Here is a 21,882-nt window from a genome sequence, read left to right as displayed (position 1 = left end):
TGGGTTATCAGATCTACTGCGAGGTATCAGCAGTGCTTGTGCTCAAGTTAACCCTTATTTTACTTAATAATGGCTCCAAAGAGCAAGAGTAGTGATGCTGGTGGTTCAGATATGCCAAAGAGAAGCCGTAAAGTGCTTCCTTTGATTGAAAAAGTGAAAGTTCTCGACTTAGTAAGGAAAGAAAAAAAATCTTATGCCGAGGTTGCTAAGATCTACGGTAAGAACGAATCTTCTATCCGTGAAATTATGAAGAAGGAAAAAGAAATTCGTGCTAGTTTTGCTGTAGCGCCCCGAACTGCAAAAGTTACGGCCACAGTCCGTGATGAGTGCATAGTTAAGATGGAAGAGGCATTAGATTTGTGGGTGGAAGACATGAACAGAAAGCGTGTTCCTATTGACAGCAACATGTTGCGTCAGAAAGCACTGACCCTCTATGAAGACTTCAGCCAGGGAGCCCCCGAAACAAGTGACACCAAGCCCTTTACTGCCAGTAAGGGATGGCTATACAGATTCAGGAATAGGTTTGGACTGAAAAATATAAAAATTACTGGACAGGCTGTGTCTCCTGAGGAAGCAACTGCTGCCCCGTTTCCAGCGGAGTTGAAGATGTTGATTAAGGAGAAAGGATGTTATCCAAAGCAAGTCTTCAATTGTGATGAAACCGGGCTCTTCCAGAAGAAAATGTCCAATAGGACTTTTATTCATAAAAGTGCAAAGGAGGCACCAGGGCGTAAAACACGGAAGAACAGATTAACTCTGGTGATACCTGGGAGCTCACCTCATCATAAGAAGGGTGAGTATAGTGTAATAAGATATTTCGAGAAAGACACCACATTCATGTAACTTTTATTGCAATACATATTGTTATATTGGTTTTAGTTATTATTAATCTCTTGTGTGTATTCACTCAGTTGTGTCTGACTCTCTGTGATCCCCTGAACTGTAGCCTACCAGGCTCCTCTGTCCATGGAATTTTTCAGGCAAGACTATTGGAACGGGTTGCCACTTCCTTTTCCAGGGTATCTTTCCATCCCAGGGATCGAACCTGCATCTCCTGCATTGGTAGGTGGATTCTTTACCACTGCGCCACCTGGAAAGCCCATTAATCTCTCATTGTGCATAATTTATAAATTAAACTTTGTTATAAGGGACTAACTTGGTGGTCCAGTGGTTAAGAGTCTGTGCTTCCACTGCAGGGAACTTGGGTTCAACCACTGGTCAGGGAACTAAGATCTTCATGCATGGCCAAAAAAGCCCCCTAAAACGAAGAACTTTACTATAGGTATGTACATACAGGAAAAAAAAACATAGTATATGGAGAATTCAGTACTATCCTCATAGATAAGGAGGGGCTACTGTATGCAATAGAATGGAGTGTCCTGTTTTTGGACACTCACCTGCAGGACTGCATATGCTAGGTTAAACATTAAAAAGAGAGATGTATATGAAATAATTTGAAATAATCTGCAAGATTCTGCATTGGCAGTTCAGTGGTTAGGACTCTGAGCTTATACTGGAGGCGGTATAAGTTTGATCTCTGGTCGGGGAATTGAGATCCAACATGCCGCATGGTACAGTCAGACTGCAATCTCAGTCTTGGTACACACATCCTGTTATGTTGAATGTGATTTGAAACAAAAGTTGAGTGTGATTTGAAAAAATGAGTATTGCATAAGAAATCATTCCTAAATATACAAATCAATGATTTTTTTATTTTTATTTTTCATTTGTTGCTGAACCCCTAAAACAGCAGTGTGATCTTGTGTTGGAAAACAGCTGGCTGTGCTGAGTTGGTATCTCAAGTGGCTTGTAATTCTGATCACCATTAGCAGAGCACCCGCACCAATGAGGTGAGGGAAAAACTGGTTAGCCAACAGCAAGTGCACCACTAACAGCCAAGGTGAGCCGGGTCTTAAGACTGAACATGTATGATATTTATGACTGTAAGCATGGATTTGAGGGTTAAATCTGCTAATAGCAGTACATGGGGAAAAAAGGTTGACTTCTATACGCTGTTCATTGTCCCCCAAAGGTCCAGCTTTCTGTCCAGAGGCAATTCAAAACCACCTAAAGTTTTAAGACCAGCTTTAGGATTCAATAGTTCAACCTCAACCTCAAGGAAGCTGGAGTTGTTCATGAAGCAGCAGCAAAATTTCAAACGGAACTGTTAACTTCATAAAAAGGGGACTGTCTCCCACATAAGTTTTTAATGACAAGGGTAGTCGTGACTAAATGAACCCTTGTCTTACTTCCTAACACCCTTCCAATGCTCCTCCATTACTCCACCACACCCAGTGCATCCTCCCATCACTGTCCTCAACTTCTCAGTATCTCCAATAATCCGTTCAAGACCAAAAAACAAACAACAAAAAAAGTTGTGTTAGTCCCTCGGTCGTGTTGGACTCCTTGCTATCTCATGAACTGAAGCTCACCAGGCTTTTCTGTCCATGGAATTCTCCAGGCAGGAATATAGGAGTGGGTGGCCATTCCCTTCTCCAGGGGATCTGGACCCAGGGATTAAACCCTGGAACCCCTTGCATTGCAGGCAGATTCTATACCGTCTGAGCACTCAGGGCTCTTATCCCTCCATAAAGCATCCTCAACTGATGCTCACAGCAGCTGAGTTTGCAGCTCCTGGGGTGGTTGCTATTACTAGCTGAATTGTAGGCTTCTCAAGAGTTAATGTTTATCCCTAAGTATGTCAGTTGTACTTGGTATTGGGAAGATGGAGTTTAAATATTCCAAAATGTTAATGAAGTATGAGTGTAAAAAGAACTGTTCCTATGAAAAACTAAATGCTGTGCAGAAACTTGACAAAGGAGAGTCCTAATCGAATAAATCGAGGACAAAATGACAGTAAAAGATTGCAGGGGAAATCGGGAAAACGTAGACGTCTTCTGGAATCAGATTGCTTCGCAGGGATCTTTTAAATTCTCCATCTATTTTAAAAGAAATCCAACATGGACATTCTAGATGAGGCTTTATGGGTGCGGTCTACGGAAGAAGATGGGGAAGGCTAATCTGCGAACCCAAATTCAAAGGAAAGGTCTTGGCCCTACATCAAAAGACTAGCTGCTCGGAAAGTTTTCTTGCGAGCGACAAAGGCTGGAAAAAGCGCCGTGGTCGCCACCTACCGAGGAGGAGGGGGAGGGGGGAGGATGGCCGGCGTGGCCAGAATCTCCGGCAGGGAGGAACATCACATAATCACTCGATTTTTTTACATAAACATCTAAAATCTCTGGCCTCGAGTTTTTTAAACTTCTAACTTGGGATGAATAGTAATATCTCACCATTTTCGAAATTCGCGAGCTAATGAAAGTTGAGAAGCAAAAAAAAAAAAATACCGGGGGTGTGGGGTTTGAGAAAATTGCTTAGCGGTTGACAGAACAAAACGGGCTGCAAATCACGTTTTCTGTTCGCCCTCCATGGCTTTTCCGTCTTAAGTTTCCTTCTACATGTCGAGTGAAAAGTGAGCAAAGCCTGGAGGTGGAGGGGTAAATAAAAACAGAATGGTGCCCTTCCCTCGCCCAGTCCGAAGTTGCGGCAAGAGTCTCTCGAGGCAAGCTTTAGAAACTAACAGGAGTTCTTTGTGTCCCGGAGGGTGGTGCAGGGCGGAGGAAGTCCCTTGGCGGAGCAGGGAAGGCGGCAGGCCGGCCTGGGGCTCCCCGGCTTTTGCAGTATTCCAGCCTCTCAATTTGCAGGGAATCTCGGATGCAAGAGTGAGCGCGAGCCATGGGACCGTGGCTGCGGCCGGCTGAAGCCTGGCAAGGGTACCGACTCGGCCTGGATTTTCATCCCTGCGTCCCCGCTCCCCTCCCCCACTCGGGCAGCCGCGCAGGCCCCAGGTGCAGCCATGTTCCTCGCTCCCACCACCCGCGCCTCCATTGACAGTCCTTGCCCGAGAGGGCCGGGCGCCGAGCTCGCCGCGTCCTCGGGCTCCGGGCTGGTCGGCACGAGGCTTCCTGGGAGTCGTAGTCCAGTGTCCCCCGCCGTCGCATTGGTGGGGACGAATCAGAGACTACAACTCCCGCTGGGCGGCGCTGCGGGTGCGCACGCGCAGCGCGCCTTCTAGGAACAAAAAAAAAAAAAAAAAAAAAGAGGGGGGGGAGGGGGAGAGAGAGAAGCTCGGAGAGCAGAGAAAAGGGGCCACCGATCGCCCCCCCGCTTCCCCGCACGCGCTCTCTAGCCGTGGCCGCCCGCCTGCAGCGGTTACCCCGGCCTATCCCTCGGTTCCCCTGTGAGAGGATCTAGGCGCTGAGCGAGGCCGTGCCAAGGGCGGCCATGCGGCGGTGACAGGAGCTCGGCCGAGACGCTCGGGCCCCCTCGCCCTCTCACCTCCTGCCCGCTCGCCGGCCCATCTCAACCCCAGGCTGCTCCGCCGCGGCCACAGCTCGCGCGCGCGCGGCCCACATTCGCTTCCCTTCGGCGCCCCCCCAGCCCCGGCGCTGCCTGGAGGCGGCTGCACTCGGGTGAGTCCCCGTCGCCTCATCCCCGCTCCCCCCCACCCACCCCCGCCCCGGTTGCCATCTCGAGCAGGGCTTTTGAGACTTGCCCCCTCCCTCCGGGGGGGGGCCCTGCACGGACAGCTGGGGGGGCCTGGGGACCGTCGGTGGCCGTGTTGTGGGGGCCCCCACCCCGCCCCCCACCAGCCCCGGGCCGCCGGCGTTGGGGGTGGGGCAGGAGCAGACGCGGTCGCGGGGGACGACAGTTGACGCGCGCGCCTGGGTGCGTGGGGGAGGGGCGCGCGCACCGGCGCGGCGTGTGGTGGTGGGGGGGGGGGGGCGCCTCACGCGTGAGGGCCCCGCGCGCGAGCGAGCGAGCGAGCGAGCGAGCCTGCGGGCTGCGCATGCCCGGCCCGCTGATTGGCCGGCTCGGGCGGTGCGGGTGCGCGCTCGGTGCCAGGCCCCAGCCGTGGGGTCGCGCTCGGACTGGTGTCTCCGGGGCTCGTGCGCCCGGGCAGCAGACGCGCCGGATTGGCCGGCGGGCGGCGGGGGTGGGCGGTGCCGCGCTGCTTGGTAACTGCGGCCGGCCGGCGGGCGGGCCGCGGAGCGCCGCCCCTCCCTGCCCCTCCCCGCGCCCAGGTGGAGCCCGGGAGTGGGCTTTGTCCCGGGCCCGGGCCGGCGCGCCTGCCCCCGCGGGGCCTTGCTCTTTGGGGGAAATAAACACAATGACCGGAAGGAAAACCTCAGCCTGCAAGCTTGGGAAAATAAGCCATCGGGATTCGGCTAGTATCCAGAGGGGGTTCAGAGAAGAAGACGAACCCGAAAAGCAAAACCCCTGCCCTCGTTCCTCCCGACTTCGTGCTTATCCAAGTTTTGCCTTTTAATAAGGTGATTTTTTAAAATAAAAGTGTTCATGGTTTTACGCTTGTTGGTGTCTGGGAATGTTCAGACATCGGGTCTAATTGGAGTAGCGCCCACTCCTCGGAATCCGGGGCTCCGGGCACGCTTCTCAGCTTTTTGCGTTCAACTTTGCTGCAGACAATGACTTGATGGGCCGCTGTGCGTAAAAGTGGTCTCTGGGTGCTCAGAAAACAAAAGGGGAACTTAGTTTGCAGACGAGCGTGTGCATTAGAGTGCCGGGCGGAGGCCGGGTCTTACCCACGCCTCCAATCCCTCCCCCCACCCCCAGCTAAGCCCCAGGATTTGAGGTGACCGATTTTATGTCCTGCAGCAGATTTTTTCCTGGTCCGTTTTCCAGCCACTGCAATCTGCTACCGTGCACTTTTCGTTTTTCGCCTGCTGCTTGTGATCTTGGCTCACACCTGTAGGCTGGAATGACTTTTTCTTCCCTTGAGGCCGTGGAACTCTTATTGCTCATATGCAGCCACTTCTTTAAAGCCTTCTCTTATAATGTTGGGTCAGAATTTGTTGCTGCTTCTTAGGGTCAGCTCGTTTGCCTCTCTTTATTTCCTCTTCGAGTTTGGTTGGTTCTGCTTTGTGTACACGTGCCTTGGCCTGGTCACTAGGTTTAAACTCCTGGAGAGGTAGGGATTAAGCCTTTTCTGTCTTTGTCTTTATCCCCCTTCCAGTCTACAGCAGTCAAAGCTCATATTAGTAGCGACAGCTAGTGCTTGAATAATGTCTTTATATGTCAGGCATTGCTCTTAGAAACTTAACGTGGTTTTCTTATTTAATATCCATAACAACCCCCTAATTCCACTGTTTAGAAGAGAAACAAGTCTAGAGAAGCTGGGTGATTACCTGTTGGTCACCAAGCCAGTAAACCTGGAACCTTTATGACTCTTAGACCTTAGGCTATCGGTTCTCAGAACCCAAGCATTCCCTGCGGGGCTTGTTAAAACACCCCAGACGTTCTGATGCTGCAGGTCTGGGATGGGCTGGAGAATTTGCATTTCTGTCTAGTTCGCAGTTGGTGCTGTGGTTGCTGCTCTGAGGAGGAACACTGTGAGAACTATTCACTCTGGTATGAAATTAAGTTGTGAGGGAAGTTTATTCTAGGTGCATGCTTTTCCTTACATTGAAACGAGATCTTAAAGAATCAAAGTAATTCAGACTGCTTACTGTAGATTACTTGGCAAACAGGGAGTTAAGAATTTTTGTTTATCTTGGCAGGCAGAGCAGCTGGAACTCCCCAACTCTTCCCCCCCACCCCCAGTTCCATGCACCAGTGATTTGACTAACTTTTAAGAAAGTGACTACAAAGACTTTGTCATTGAAGCATAGGCTTTGGCTTTCATTGTCTTGGGGCACAGGTCTTGGTGAGAATGATTTTAATTTTTAGTATAGTGGATTTCTGTTTTGGGAAAGTAAGTAATCTTAAATTAGATAAGGGGAGTGGGATTAGTTTCTAGTAATGTTCTGTCATTTTATTTGGATGATCCTTAGATCAATGGTGTGTTCCAAAACATAAAATACAAAAGACAGAGTCTGCTCAAGTAAATCAGAACACTGAAAAAGTACCAAACACCTCACCTTTTATGTTATTACTGGTGACCAGCTATTTATCTTGCATTCCACCTAGTTAAATTCTGTCATGTTTCATTCTTCATTGAAAATATGAATTTTTCAAATATTGCAGTCCTCTTCACATAACTGCTGTGGTGTAACTAACATGAAATTGTTTTAGTGGCTTAAACAGATGCTGATCAAGTGATTTTTATGTATGTCTAAGGGAAAGCATTTTTTTTTGAAGAATTGTTTGAGATGTAATTCTCTTTGAGAATAGTATTAATATTTAACTTTTCCTGAAATCTATTAGAGGTAATCTGCCTGAAAGTTATGGGCTTCCCAGGTGGCCCAGAGGTAAAGAATTCACCTGCTAATGCAGGAGACAAAAGAAACTCGATTCAGCCCCTAGGTTGGGAAGATCCTCTGGAGAAGGAAATGGTAACCCACTCCAGTATTCTTGCCAGGAAAAGCCCATGGACAGAGGAGCCTGGTGGGTTACGGTCATGGGGTTGCTAAGAGGCAGACACAGCTGAAGACACACGCACACACACCTGAAAGATAATTACCAAGAATTTTTTAGTAGCAGTTTACCAAAGGTTCTTACATTGATACTTTTTTTCTTCAAAAGTTGTCTACATTTATTTGAGTTAAGCTTATTCATTGTTACTAAAAGAAGGTAGGAAATGTAATTAATCAGTTGATCACTATAATTGTAGAGTTGGGTTTCCTTGTAATCAGTGAGCTTAAGTGGCAGTATGGCAGTGTGAAGAATGTGAAGTGAAAGTCCTTCAGTTGGGTCGGACTCTTTGCGACCCCATGGACTCTACAGTCTATGGAATTCTCCAGGCCAGAATACTGGAGTGGGTAGCCTTTCCCTTCTCCAGTGGATCTTCCCAACCCAGGGATTGAACCCAGGTCTCCTGCATTGCAGGCGGATTCTTTACCAGCTGAGCCACAAAGGAAACCCCAATATGAAGAACAATACTCGATTAACCAATGTGTAGCTGAGGCAACTTGTGTGGGGGTAGTAAAACTAAGTATTTGAGAGAATGTGTGTATGTAATACTGGAAAAAATTAGGTGTATAAATCAGAAGCACTGAATGCATTTTTTTTTTTTTTTGAATGCATCTTAATACTCTTCTTTTTCTTCTTTAGCAGTTTCTTCTTGGCTTTCCTTTACTGGAATCCTCCCAGATGCAGTTTTCCCGTTTTTGGTTTTTCTTTTTTTTTTCCTCTTTGTTTCTGCAATCCTTGCCTTTCATACCCCATGCCTGTTTCTGATGCTACTCCTCTGCTTTTTCCCACTTTGACCTAGTGGGAAGATAAGAAAAAGTTGCATAGGGATTGTCAGAGTTGATGGCAGATTGACTCATGTTCCTTGGTTGTAAGTTGAAAAATTATGGAGGACTTTAAAAGAATTCGCTTATTTAAAAAGTGTAACTTCGGAGGCTAAATGAATTTACGACTGAGTGAGACGGAGTATGGCTTAGTGGGTGCCTATTGACATAGGTTCTGAAATTACTCCATCTGTGTTACTTTGAACAATTCCCTTTCACATCTTTGTATCCCAGTTTCCCTATTTTAAAAAAGGATGATGATAATAGAAACTGTTTCTCTTTTAGGGTTGTTCTGAAGGTTGAATGAATTAAAATTAAATACTATGTTTAATACTTTACAGAAATTGAATTTTCTAAGGAAATAAAAACTGCATGTAGATACCAATCCTTGTTATACTGATTACAAGGTTAATCTCCACAGACTCTGGAGAATATAAATTCTGTGAGGGCAGGAATTGTTCTTCGGGGATTTTCCCCATCTGACAAAGTGTTTTTGTCTTTGTAGGATGGCAAAGGAAATACATCACCCCTCCCCCACCTTAAAGTACTGTCTGTGATTGTGCCTGGGAGTTCGTAGGTGAGAATTGTGGAGTGGGTTGCCATTTCCATCTCCAGGGCATCTTCCCGACCCAGGGATTGAACCCCCATCTCCTGTACTGCAGGCAGATTTTTTTCTCATCTGAGGCACCAGGGAAGCCTGTATGTGATTGTATTCTGGTATAATTGTAGAATCAGAGCATAGTCAAGTGTTTGGTCCTGTTTAGGGTATCTGGTTAAAATGAGCCCTGGTTAGTAGACAACTGTCTATAATGTGAATATCTATAATGGAGATTAATGTCTGCCTTGTATTGGAAAATAGTCTTTAGAACTGGTTACCCAACACAGAATCCCTCCACCAGTTTTCTTCAGCTATCATTCAAGTTTTCAAAGCAGTACCTTCTCCCTGCCCACCCCCCCCTCCCCCAGGCTGTTGACATATTTGAGATAGAAACTCATAAATGTGTTGAAGGGCAATTGGAATTTCTTTGTTTTTATTGGGCAATTAAAGAAGGTAAGAAAAGTTTAGCTTTCTTAAGTACGGTCAGGTCTCACTCACCTTAGTGTTTTCACTAGAAATTGACAGTTAAATGATACCTGAGAAAACTGCTTATTTCTTGTTCATTATTAAGAATTTGATATATTTAGAAAAAGCTCTTAGTATTGACTATAACATACATGTGAACAGAGTTTTGTCTCGATTGAATTTTCAGACCAAAATTTACTTAAAATGAGATAGTGGAACTGAACTAAAATTAAAAAGTGTTCTTGGCCTCAGTCTTAAACACTTAGGTTAGATTACTTTATTGAAATGATAATTTGACAAAGAAGGATGACAACATGTAAAATGCCCACTTTATAAGGAAGGACAGTGCAAAGAGATTGACCCTGGTACTGGAATTAGTTTGAAAAGTGCCTAAAGTAGTTCAGGGAAATTTGGTAGATTCCCACTTTTCTCCTGTTCTTTTCCTTTTTTTCCATTTAAAGCATTTTTAAGCCTTTTAAATTCAGTGCCTTTAATTACAATCACAGCATTGTATAACCATCACCACTATTTCTAAAATCTTTCTCATTGCCCCAGATAGAAGGCCATGAAGTGGTAACTTCCCTTTTCCTTCTTCCCTAGAGTTCCGGGACATCTCTTAATTTACGTTTCGTCTCTGTGAATTTGCTTATTTTAGATAGTTCATGTAAGTGAAGTCATGCAATACTTGTCCTTTTGTGTCTGGCTGTTTTACTTGGAGTAATACTTTCCAGGTTCATCTGTGTTGTGTGTATCAGAATGTCATTCCTTTTTTTTAAATGGCTGAATAATACTGCCTTGTATGATGCACCGCATTTTGTTTTCTGTTGGTTGTTGATGGACGTTTAGATGGTTTCTACCTTTTGGACGTTACAGTGTTGCAACATGAACATTGTTGTACAAGTATTTTGAGTCTTCCCTGTTTTCAAGCTTTTGGTGTGCATACTTAGTGAAATTGCTGGCTCTTCGCTTTTTCTTTTTACCAATTTCCTTGGGGCAGAATTGTCTGAACAGACCTCTCAATAGCAGAGAAAACCGCTGAGAAATGAGTTTGTCTCTTGGTGAAGAATTGGCGTCCGCCATTTCCACGATGAAAACCTCTTTCTTTCAGATAGCTCCTTATAGTGATTTTTAAAAACTGTGGTAAAATATCCATGCCACACGCAGTGTTAAGTGCCGTCTGTACAGTCACAGGGCTAAGCAGCCATCATAAAGTCCAGCTCCAGGACTTCTTCATCTTCCTAAACTGAAGTTGCCCATTAAGCCAGTCCCTCTTCCTTGCAGCCCCTGCACTCACCGGGCTACTTTCGGTCTCTAGGGGTTTGACTGTTTGATCTGTTTCATTTGGCTTTGCTGCACAGATCTCAGTTTGCTGTGTGGAATCTTAGTTTCCCCACTAGGAATCAAACCCAGGCCCCCCGCTGCAGTGGAAGCATAGAGTCTGGACAAGTCCCCATATGTGTGTGTTTTAGAAATAAGTGATTTAATTAAATTTAAAATTAAGTGCTTATTCAGTTTATTGAACGCTTATGTTTAGCACGCTGTCAGGTGCTTGACAGATTCTGATAGGAACCTTGTGAGTTAAGTTCACATATTTATTGTCATTTCCAGACTAGGAGATTGGGGATTAAAGAATCCCACAGCCAACCATATCTAGTATTGGAGCTAGGCCTTTAATTCAGAATTTTGGCCTGATTCCAAAGCTGCCGTTCATAATTGCTTGGCTCTGTTGCCTGCTTTCTGTGGACAATACATTAAAAAGAGAAAAGATGGAACTTTTAGGCCAGTTACTTGATTTTCATTTCCTCCTCCAATTCATACAAAGTTAGAAAAAAACAAGGGAGGCAGGTTAACAAGGAAACCAAATGTTTTTTAAACTTGAAGTAAAGTAAAAGGAGTACATTCTTTGTGTATTGGTAGAGAAAGCTGCTACTTTAAAAAAACTCTGGACTATCAGTATAAAAGTATACTTTATACATGTGTGAAAAATTTCAAACTAGTGCTGAGAAAAGTTGTGGATTTTCCTGAATAGTTGATAAGGTGTGTGTTTGTTTTACAAAGACAGTGTTCTGGATGGTGTGAAACTCAGTATTGAACTTGTGATCCACTATTGGGGAAGACCCTCTTTCCCTGACTCCATTTAATTATTTTATCATTTTTTCCTTCACCTGTTTTGTTTTTTTTTTAAGTTATTTTACTTACTTGACTATATCATGGGGCCTGTGGGATCTTAGTTCCCTGAGCAGGGCTCAAACTCAGACCTTCTGCTTGGAGTCTTTAACAACTGGACTACCAGGGAAGTTCCCTGGCTTTTTTATTTTTAAATATTTTATGTATTTATTTGGTTGCAAAGGGTCTTAGTTGCAGTGTGTGGGCTTAGTTGCCCCAAGGTATGTGGGATCTTACTTCTCTGACCAGGGATTGAACCCGTGTCCCCTGCATAGAAAGGCGGGTTCTTAACCACTGGATCATCAGGGAAGTCTCCCTTGGCTTTTTTTTTTTTTTTTTTGAAGGGAAGGATTTTTATTTGTTTTCTTCACTTCTGTGCTCGATACATATAGGTCTCAGTAAATTAGTGTTAAGTAAATGTATTCATTTTACATGTAACAAAGGCTGTGTGCCTCCTCAGTTGGTTCAGTCATGTCCCACTCTTCGTGACCCCATGGACTGTAGCCTGCCAGGCTCCTCTGTCCATGGGATTCTCCAGGCAAGTATACTGGAGTGGGTTGCCATTTCCTTCTCCATCCCTTGGCTTTTCAAAAAAGAAAAATTTGACTATTTTTGTTAGCTGTCTCAACAGTTTTTTGGAAATAGGGTAGAGAGGGCATAATGTTTTAAGTATGAAAGTAAACACTTGGAGATCATTTCAAATCCTAACCTTTGCAATGTGTTTTGTTTTGTCTTGAGCGATCACTTGATGTTTACTGATAAAATTACAAACTTTATTTCTGCAGAAATTAAGAATTTACACTAGTGGTAAAGAACCTGCCTGCCAATGAAGGAAACAAGAGATTTGAGTTCCATCCGTGGGCCCCGAAGATCCCCTGGAGGAGGAAATGGCAACCCACTCCAGTATTCTTGCCTGTAAAATCCCATGGATAGAGGAGACTGGCAGGCTACAGTCCACAGGGTCGCAGAGTCGGACACAGCCAAAGTGACTTAACACATCTTAAAATGTAAGCGTAGCCTACTATAAAAACTTAAAAGCCTTGACTTAAATCAGTCTTGATCCATCTTGAATTAACCAGTGTCATGAGTGCTGACTGTGGAGACCTGGATCAAGGACCTGTCCCCAAACCCAAACACAGTACTGTTGAAACTAAAAGACCTTGGTACACCATTTGATTGATACGTAGTCTGTAGGAGTTTTATCTGACAATCTTTAGATAAAGTTGTGTGTGCATGTTTATACTTTGACATGAAATTCTAACCACTCCTTCCTTAAAATGCAAGAAGCAAAAAAAAAAAAAAAAATCCAATTTTATTTAGCTAATCGGGACAAATTTTAATCAGTAATTATAGTGTAACATCCTTCACTCTCCCAGTTCTAATACTCCACTTGTGACTGCAAAAGCAAAAAAGTTAGAACACCTTTGAAGTCAGGCAAAAGTAGGAGGAATTTTAATTAGTGCCTATGTTTTAATGAATATGCATTAAATATTTAAAAAATCATTTTGAAACACTTTCAACAAAATAATTATAAGAAGAGCAAACAAACAAAAATTTCCCACATACCCTTCATCCTGCAAGCCCATTCGTGTTTTGCCAAACACCACTGTATGTAGCACAGGGCGCCCAGCAGCACGCTGAGTCCTCTGTCCAGGGACTGAACCCTGGCCTCGGCAGTAAAAGCTCAGAGTCCTGACCACTGAACCGCTGGGGGCTCCCCAGCATCACACTCCTCATCCCGTTGTCCCATCTCTATGATATACTTCCCTGTAGAGCGGTTCCTCTGTCTTTGATGTTCATGCCCTTGGCCTTTTTGAAGGTTACAGAGCAGTCGTTTCATAAAATGACTCTCAAGTCTGGCTTGTCCAGTGCAGTTTGGACAGGAACATCGTGGTGTTCTTGTGTTTTGCTGGGGGGGCATGATGCTTATTTGTCCCGTGACTGCAGTTACTTTGAATACTTGGTTAAGAAGGTGGATGATGTGCGCTATATTTTCCTTTGCCTAGTAAGTGTTTTGTGAGACAGTACTTAGGGATAATGAAAATATCTCTTTTAAGCATTGTGGAATGCTGGGAATTTTAAAAATTTAGGCTGAGAATTTTAAACTTTTTTAGGGGTGACGTTTAGTGCTTGAACCTAAAAACCTCATGTAGAGGAGTTACCTAAGTCCTTGAAAACAATGAAATTTAAATATTGTGGGTAGTGGAATTTGAAAAATGTTAAAAATTGGGTTATAGTGTACAGTGTATGCTGCTGCTGCTGCTGCTGCTAAGTCGCTTCAGTCGTGTCCGACTCTGCGACCCTATAAATGGCAGCCCACCAGGCTCCCCCGTCCCTGGGATTCTCCAGGCAAGAACACTGGAGTGGGCTGCCATTTCCTTCTCCAATGCGTGAAAGTGACAAGTTAAAGTGAAGTCACTCAGTCATGTCCGACTCTTGGTGACCCCATGGACTGCAGCCTACCAGGCTCCTCCATTCATGGGATTTTCCAGGCAAGAGTACTGGAGTGGGGTGCCATTGCCTTCTCCGGTACAGTGTATAGTGTAGTTTAAAAGAACTTGGGAATTAAGAACAGTCAGATATGGATGAGACTCTAGTAATATAATAATTCTGTGATCGTGGGCAATTTACTTTCTAAGTTATCAACTAGTCTTATGTTAGAAAAGGTCTGCTTTGTAAAATGTGTCTGGCAGCAGTCACAATAAACATGTCAAGATACTAAGTTAGCTTCTTGGGATCTTTCAGAAGTTAAACTAATGGAGTCAATGAATTACTGTAAATACATTTTCTTTAGAAACTGCTCAGTGGACATAATTAGAACAAATGGTTCGTGCATGCTCAGTCGTGTCCGATTCTTTGCAACCCCATGGACTGTAGCCCTCCAAGCTCCTCTGTCCAGCTCCTCTTCTGTCTTCTCAGGCAAGAATACTGGAGTGGGTTGCCATTTCTTCCTCCAGGGGAATCTTCTGGACCCAGGGATCGAACCTGCGTCTCCTGCATTGCCAGGTTGATTCTTTACTGCTGAGCTACCTGGGAAGCCCAGAACAAATGGTACTATGCTGAAAAAAATTTAAGATCTTTATAAAATCTTTGTTCACAACCCAAAGTGATTTCACTAAATATATACTGACATTTTAGGGATGAGTGAGTTTTCTCCCCTAAAAACAACTTTAGCTTTTAGGATATTGTAGCTAGAACACAGAGGTATTAAATACAAGTTTCAGAGGTAGAAATTTTTAGGCAGCCTAATAGATTGCCGGTATGTAATATTACATGATAATTTATACTAATTTTAATGGAACTGAATCTTGTTTAGGATAAAATCAGCTGATTCAGCTATTAGGTCCTTGCCTTTTATTTTAGGCACCATCTTAAGACAAAATATGTAGTATCTTAGATGACGAATTTTAGCTTTTTCTTAGTTGTCTTCATTTAAAAAAATTACTTTTATAAAATCAGAATTTTGTAAAAGTTTGAAATTCCATTTTACTGTTCTTCGAATTAAGTGATACTGAAAGTTATTTTACATTTCTCGCTGAAGATGAGTGTAGTTAAGACTGTAATGATGCCTTTAGTCACAATTTTGCTGAAATTTGGCTTTCGTGGCTTTTAGTAAAATTAAATGAATTGGTAAATTTGAGTTTTAGCTAACCTTATAAACAAAAAATAACCTGAGACTAGATCTCAAATAATGGAGACAACTAAAAAAGATGTGTGTGTGTGTGTTTAGTCATTCAGGTGTGTCCGACACTTTGTGACCCTGTGGATTGTAGTCCGCCAGGCAAGCCCAAGAATACTGGAGTTGGGTAGCTTATCCCTTCTCCAGGGGAATCTTCCTGACCCAGGAAACAAACTGGGGTCTCCTGCATTGCAGGCAGATTCTTTACTAGCTGAAGCTACCAAACAATAACCAAAAAAAACCAAGGAAGAGATAGCTCATCTTAAATTCTGGTACAGTGAAAGCGACCACAGCACAGGAAAGCCATGCTGCATTTTGTTGGAGTGGAGGTCAAAAAATTAAGTTTCGGTGGAAGATTTTCCTGGTTAATTAAAGTATTCCTCCCCCCCCTTTTTTTTTAATTCTTAAGCCTGTTTAATTGCAGAATTGAATACCATATTATCTGTCCTAAATACTGTCTGTAGCCTTCCATGGCCAATATCCTCGGGATAAGTATGTTAATTGATTTTTAATGTTTTCTCAGTTTTAATTGATCCACGTATCTGCGGTTTAGTAATTATGGCTCTAGAAATAAAACACTGAGTTCGGAAACTTACTGGTTTTTGTAGTAAAGTTTATTTCACCATGCTTAACTAAATGTACAGTGTGGATCTTAGTTGCTTATAAGTAAAAATAATAGAGAACTGCCTATAGAAAACTAAAAATGAAATTTTTGAGAAGAAAATATTGAGCCTGGTGCCTGGCTGACTTCAAATCCATTTCTTCTTAGCTGACCATGGATCTTGGTTTTTGGATTTTACTAAAATAAAGTGTTGCTTAAACGACTCATGGCTGTTTGTCATTGTTAACGGTGATGTGTGTGCCTGACCGTGCCTGTCAGCAGAGTTTTGTGACGTAAGTTAGGCGTTCATCTAGACAATCGGTCTGCAAGTCATTCATATTTTTTTCTTTGAACAATATTCTTTATTTTTTCAGAAAGTACTGTTGATGTTCATATGTACCCTTCAGTGTCCCTCTAGTATTTGCCTTTTGGACAAAAAGGATATACTTTTGCTTCAGTTTGCTTCTAAGTGCTTCCTAAGTGCCTTAGAAAGATTGCCTAGTAGTACAGTTCTAATCACCTTTTAACCTGCCTTTCTTGGATTATTTTTGTGCATGAAAGTTGGAAGTTGGAGATGCAATTCTAGTCCCTGGTTATAAAATTAGCTGTCTCTGTGACTTTATCCAGACAGCTAATCTTGTTGGGTTGGGTTTCTCATTTCTAATATAATGGAACAAAGAGGTTGCACTAAAATATCTTGAATTTTCTTCTTGATCTAAGATTATAAGCTTTGAGATTGAAATGGAAAAATGCTTGTTGAAAATAACTATAGCATCACAAAAAAGAAATAAGACATAAATGTAATAAAAAAAAACAACCAAGATCAGAGTTATGACTTCTCTCCCCCAACTGATTTAACAGTCTGACCTGAAGCTTAATTTGAAGCAGTATTACTTAATTTGAAATTTTAGTAATACTTTAGAAATCAACCCAATCAGAAATCTTAAGAGTCTCGATGTTTTTATTAGAGTGATGTGGCCTATGTCAAAATGTTATAGAACTCTGTTTGACTCACTATAAAATCTCTTTAGTATTGTGCTGCTCAGCATTAATGGCAAGGATCAATAAATTACAAGTGGAAGTGTGGTCAAATGAAAACACTACCATGGGGGACTTCGCTGGTGGCCCACTGGTTAAGACCCCATGCTTCCATTGCGAGGGCTGTGGGTTCCATCCCTGCCTGGTTGGGGAACTGATATACTACTGCAGGCTTTGTGGAGCAAGTGGCCATAAATAAATAAGTAGCAGGCATACCGGCTACAGCAAAAACAAACCATAAAAAACCCAAGCACTTACATGGAATTAATTACTGGCTTATTTTGAGGTAGAAGAGATCAGTACAGTAAGGACACAGACAAACCTAATCCCCGAAATGGATCTCCAACAAGAAACCCAAGAAGATTTTACAGAATGACTGGAATCCGTTTTCAGAGACGTAAAAGAAGGCATTGCTGCTTTTAAACAATAGCTGACAGGTTAAAAGATAAAAAGGCGAAACAGCAACAGGCCAATTAAGTTCAGTTTTGAAACTCATAAAGGAGAATTAAAATCAAATCAGGGAAACAAAAGATGAAGTTAAAAAAAAACATTTGGAGTTGAAGAAGTAAGGAAATTGAAAAAACAGGAAAGAAGGTGGAACGGACTCTGGTAGCCATGATTTTTGTGTCCTCGAACACTTTATTAACCCCTTTCTCTGATGACCGTGTCCTGCTTTGCCTTTTGAATAGCTGCTTACCTTCCTTTTCTGCGCAGTTCTGGCTGTTCTGCCAATCACAGTGTATCCCCGGTAATCTTGTTCTGACTAGCCACTTACGTGAGCTTGGGATACAAATCCCCAGACCTTCTGTGGAGAAGGTAGCAGGAACATACAGGGGTCACAGAATTGGTGTGTGGTCAAACTTTAAATATACGCACATGGCTGCCATCTGTCTTAGGAAAAAACCCGTCTTCTTAAGGAGAAGTGAGGTCGGCCGGGAGGGAACAGAAGTCTAATGATGTCCCTTGTGTTCCTTGACTGGCTGTGTGTGGGGTCAGTGCCACCTTTAGGCTGAATAAAACAAGAAAATTTCCTTTGTTTGTTGTGGTGCTTTGAATTGGGTAACCTTGCAGTTTAAGAATAGTTCTGGCTAATTCATAAATGGTTCTTGAAGATAAAGACTACTGTAAATTAGGTGTTGTTCCCAGAGTTGGTGGGACTACTAAGAATGCTCTAGAATTATACAGCAAAACTTTTGTAAAACTACCAAAAAGTTGGTAGGAATTTTGAAGATCTGTTATGAGAAGGCTAATTTTAACGGGAGGATTGGGGACTTCCCTGGGGACCCAGTGGTTAGGATGTTAGGATGCTTCGCTTCCACTCCAGGCGGCAGGGTATGATCCCTGGTTGGGAAACTTAAGATCCCACAGCTGCACAATGGGCCAAAAAAAATTCTTTTTTAAGGGAACTAATAGTAGAAGTGGAAATCTCTTTTGCTCTGAGGGCATCTGCCAGTTTCACCATATGAACTTGAGTTTTGAAAACCTTTTGGGATGAAGAGGCAGAAACCAAAGCACAGAATCTGCACAAAATTCAGGGGTCAGATTCGCCATTCCCCTCAATAACTTGCGACCCCCGATTGAATAAGGCTGATTAAGAAATAAGCCAGCTTGTATCCCTGTTTGTGGTCTGGGTTAATATCTGGGGGATCTGAGGAAGGTGAATCCTTGGATTATGGTGCTCTCCCAGGCAGGTACTGTTCCCAGACACCAGGTCTCATGTTTAAAACAAGGTTTTGATGTAAAACGACCAGCATACAGTAAAAGACAGTCAGGTATACATGGGAACAAGAACCATACATTTGAAGGTAGAACTATGAGAAACATCAGAGGTACAACTGCAAAACTTGAGATTTTGAATTATCCTAGACTATAAAACAACTCCCCCTACTATGTTTAAAGAAATATGTCAAGCTTGAAAATCTTTTGGGTGAAGAAAATTTTAAATGTGACATAGCAGCAAATAGAAATTGTATAAATGAAAATTATAAACAAAGTAAAAAACCTGATGGGTAGTTTTAACAGCAGAATAAGTACAAGTGAAGAAAAAAATGAGTGAAGTGGAAGATAAGTCAGAAGACCAGAGTTTAGTTCCGGGAGGAAAAAGGAGAAACATACAGAAGAGAGTAAGAAATTTAAGGATTAACATACATTTAATCTGAGCCTCAGTGTGGGATAGGAGATAGAAAGTGGGACAGAACCAATACCCGAGGAAATAACGTGTGTGTGTGTGTGTGTGTGTGTGTGTGTGTGTGTGTGTGTGTGTGTGTGTGTGTGTGTGTGTGTGTGTGTGTGTGTGTGTGTGTGTGTGTGTGTGTGTGTGTGTGTGTGTGTGTGTGTGTGTGTGTGTGTGTGTTAGTCACTCAGTTATATCCGACTCCGCAATCCCGTGGACTGAAGTCATCCAGGCTCCTCTGTCCATGGGATTCTCCAGGCAAGAATACTGGAGTGGGTTGCCATTTCCTTCTCCAGGAGATCCTCCCAACCCTGGGATTGAACCTAGGTCTCCTGCACTGCAGGAGATCTTTACCATCTGAGCCACCAGGGAAGCCCCAAGGAAATAATAGCAGAGAATTTGCCACAATCAAAGGATGACAGTCCTTAGTCAAGATGCCCAGTGAGGGAGGTGGGAGGGGGGTTCAGGATGGGGAACACATGTAAGTCCATGGCTGATTCATGTCAATGTATGGCAAAACCCACTACAATATTGTAAAGTAATTAGCCTCCAACTAATAAAAATAAATGAAAAAAATTAAAAAAAAAAGATGCCCAGTGAATGATAAACATACTGAATAAAAGGAAATCTAAACTTTGCCCACTGTGCTCACATTCTGAAGTGTTTCAGTGCATTTTTTCTTTCTTCTCTGTGTTTAAAAAGATTAAAAGCAATCCGCCATTTTTCTATTTACTCTTACATGGAGGTCACAGTCGTTTTGGTCATTTCCCTTTTTGTTCCAGAGAACTCACTGTCCCATCTTAGTTACTTGAAATTTTTTTGTTTCATGGTCTCTTTTTTTTTTTTTTTGCCATGGTCTCTTTATTTGGGAGACTTCTGAGTTTTGATATGACAGATCGTATCCTGGGGGTTTTTTGTTGTTGCTCATTTCTAGACATACAGAGACAGACAGACAGGCAGCCACAGACACACAGAGACAGACAGACACACACACCCCTGTTTAAATTAAACCAGAAGAGTGCCTGTTTCCTTTTTGTGAGGTGTTGTCTCCTTCAAAGTTCTTTTTCTCCTAGGCTCCCTGGATACTTCCGTTTTGCTCTTGTTCTTCCTCTCTCCCAGGGTTGTTGTGAATATTTAATAGATGACTAATGAAACATGATAGCTATATTTAATAAATGTTTATTATTTTTTTTTTTTGTCTATCTTGCTCTTATTTTAAACTGACTCTTTATATAGGGTGAGAGGTGAAAAGACCCTTCCTGGGAAGTGATTGACTGGGTTCTCTGATCAGAGAGGAGGCGGCCGAGGGCAGCCCACCGGGGTCTCGGAGCTGGCCGGTGGTCTGGGGCGCCCCCAGCCTGGCCTTCGGGCCCGGCTCTGGGAGGACCCGCCCATCAGGCCTCAGGCCTCGTGCTCTGGAAGCTCGTGTCACCACCGGCCTGGTGTGTCCTCGCGTGGTCACCATTAACGCGGCGGTGCGATGACAGTTTCTTTCTGGCAAAGGGCAGAGGAGAGGATGCAGTCACGGGTTAGGGGTGCAGGGAATGTTCCATGCGCCGTGTTGACTAAGGGCTCTGTGGGAAGTGATCCAGATGCAGCCATTTCTAGAGAGCAGAAAGCCCCAGACAGAATCAGCCTTCCCCATGGAGCCCGACGGTACTCCGCCACCTCCAGGGTTCTTCCCGTCAAAAGTACTGAGATGGTCCCGAAAGTTCTGATAATGAGGTGGGAGCTCTCGTCTCCTGGGGCTTCCCCACAGGCTGTTAGGATGGTGATCCTCCCAGTTATTAACACACTTTGAACGTGATGGATATCATGGCATATCTGTGGCAATTGAAGGTGAGAAGTGGAAGCAGCAACAGGCAGGAAATTGTTCTAATGTTATATTCTGGCTCTGAGGGTGACTGTATGACCTTGAGAAATTATTGCGTTTGTAACATGGGAACACATCTTTTTTCTCTTGCTAGAGAATTAAAGGAAAAGTGAGATTATTAAGAAATGCTATGAACTTTCAGAAATAATGATAGTATTAATATATTCTAAATGAAAATTATTATAGAAAAACAATATGCCTTGTCCATTTTGATTTAAGTAAATTTAGATATAACTTTGGGCTTCCCCGGTAGCACAGTGGTAAAGAATCCACCTGCTAATACAGGAGACACGAGAGACTCGTGTTTGATCCCTGGGTCAGGAAGACCCCCTGGAGAAGGAAATGGCAGCCCACTTCAGTACTCTTGCCTGGAAACTTCCAGACAGAGGAGCTGGGTTGGCTACAGTCCATGGGGTCACACAGAGTCAGACACAACTTAGCAACTGAATAACAATAATAGTTAAATACTCAGGTGTCTTTAGTAAATTAATTTATATATATGTATTTGTTTTATAGAATTACTGTTGGTCCTTAATTTTTCAGTTATCCTCGCATATTTCATTTCATTATTTGGTCTCTTGCTAAAACCTAGAATTAACTGAATTGAAAAGGGATAGTTTTTAATAGGCATCTAATTTGCATGCTATTTATAGGAAAACAATTCTTTTAGTATTAGAATTTTTTAAAGTTAGATTTTGGCTTCTTAGAATGTCTTTATATGATGTATTTTTTGCCTGTTAAAATTTTTATTATATATATTAACATATAATATAAAATTTACCATTTTAACGATTTAAAATTTCCCTGGCATTAGTTACATTCACAGTGTTGTGGGACCACCATCACTGTCTATCTCCAGAACGTTTTTGTTGTCCCAAACTTAGACTGTGTGCATTGAATAAGAATTTCTCGGTGCTCCCTTTTTCTAGTCCCTGGGAACTATCATTCTACTTCCTGTCTCTTAGTCTGATAGGTACTCTCTTTTGAGTGGATCACACATTTGTCTGTTTGTGTCTGGATTATTTTCACTTAGAATAATA

At 42.9% G+C, this 21,882-nt stretch overlaps 2 protein-coding genes across 8 annotated transcripts in view; one reads left to right on the top strand and one right to left on the bottom strand.

Annotated features, from left to right (window-relative positions):
• Positions 1 to 1,699: 1,699 nt before the first annotated feature.
• On the bottom strand, positions 1,700 to 20,434 carry LOC122702020 (dapper homolog 3-like). Its single transcript, XM_043915539.1, has 3 exons — positions 20,287 to 20,434; positions 4,751 to 5,225; positions 1,700 to 4,068 (listed from the first exon to the last, which is right to left on the bottom strand). Exons 1-3 carry the CDS (start codon positions 20,432 to 20,434, stop codon positions 3,792 to 3,794), a joined length of 900 nt encoding a protein of 299 aa, XP_043771474.1. The 3' UTR covers positions 1,700 to 3,791.
• The window catches only part of GTF2I (general transcription factor IIi), an 81,586-nt gene continuing 63,782 nt past the window's right edge, over positions 4,079 to 21,882 (top strand). For 6 of the 7 annotated variants that reach the window (XM_043914931.1, XM_043914933.1, XM_043914929.1 and 3 more), the window contains exon 1: positions 4,079 to 4,469. The gene's annotated coding sequence lies outside the window, so the exon portion shown is untranslated. The remainder of the gene's footprint in view (positions 4,470 to 21,882) is intronic. The other variant, XM_043914934.1, reaches the window with a different exon arrangement.

Source organism: Cervus elaphus, chromosome 10, assembly GCF_910594005.1.
Source record: "Cervus elaphus chromosome 10, mCerEla1.1, whole genome shotgun sequence".
In the NCBI taxonomy this organism is placed as follows: domain Eukaryota; kingdom Metazoa; phylum Chordata; class Mammalia; order Artiodactyla; family Cervidae; genus Cervus; species Cervus elaphus.
The sequence above is the reverse complement of the archived record's forward strand: the minus strand, read 5'-3'. Positions and strand labels throughout refer to the sequence as shown.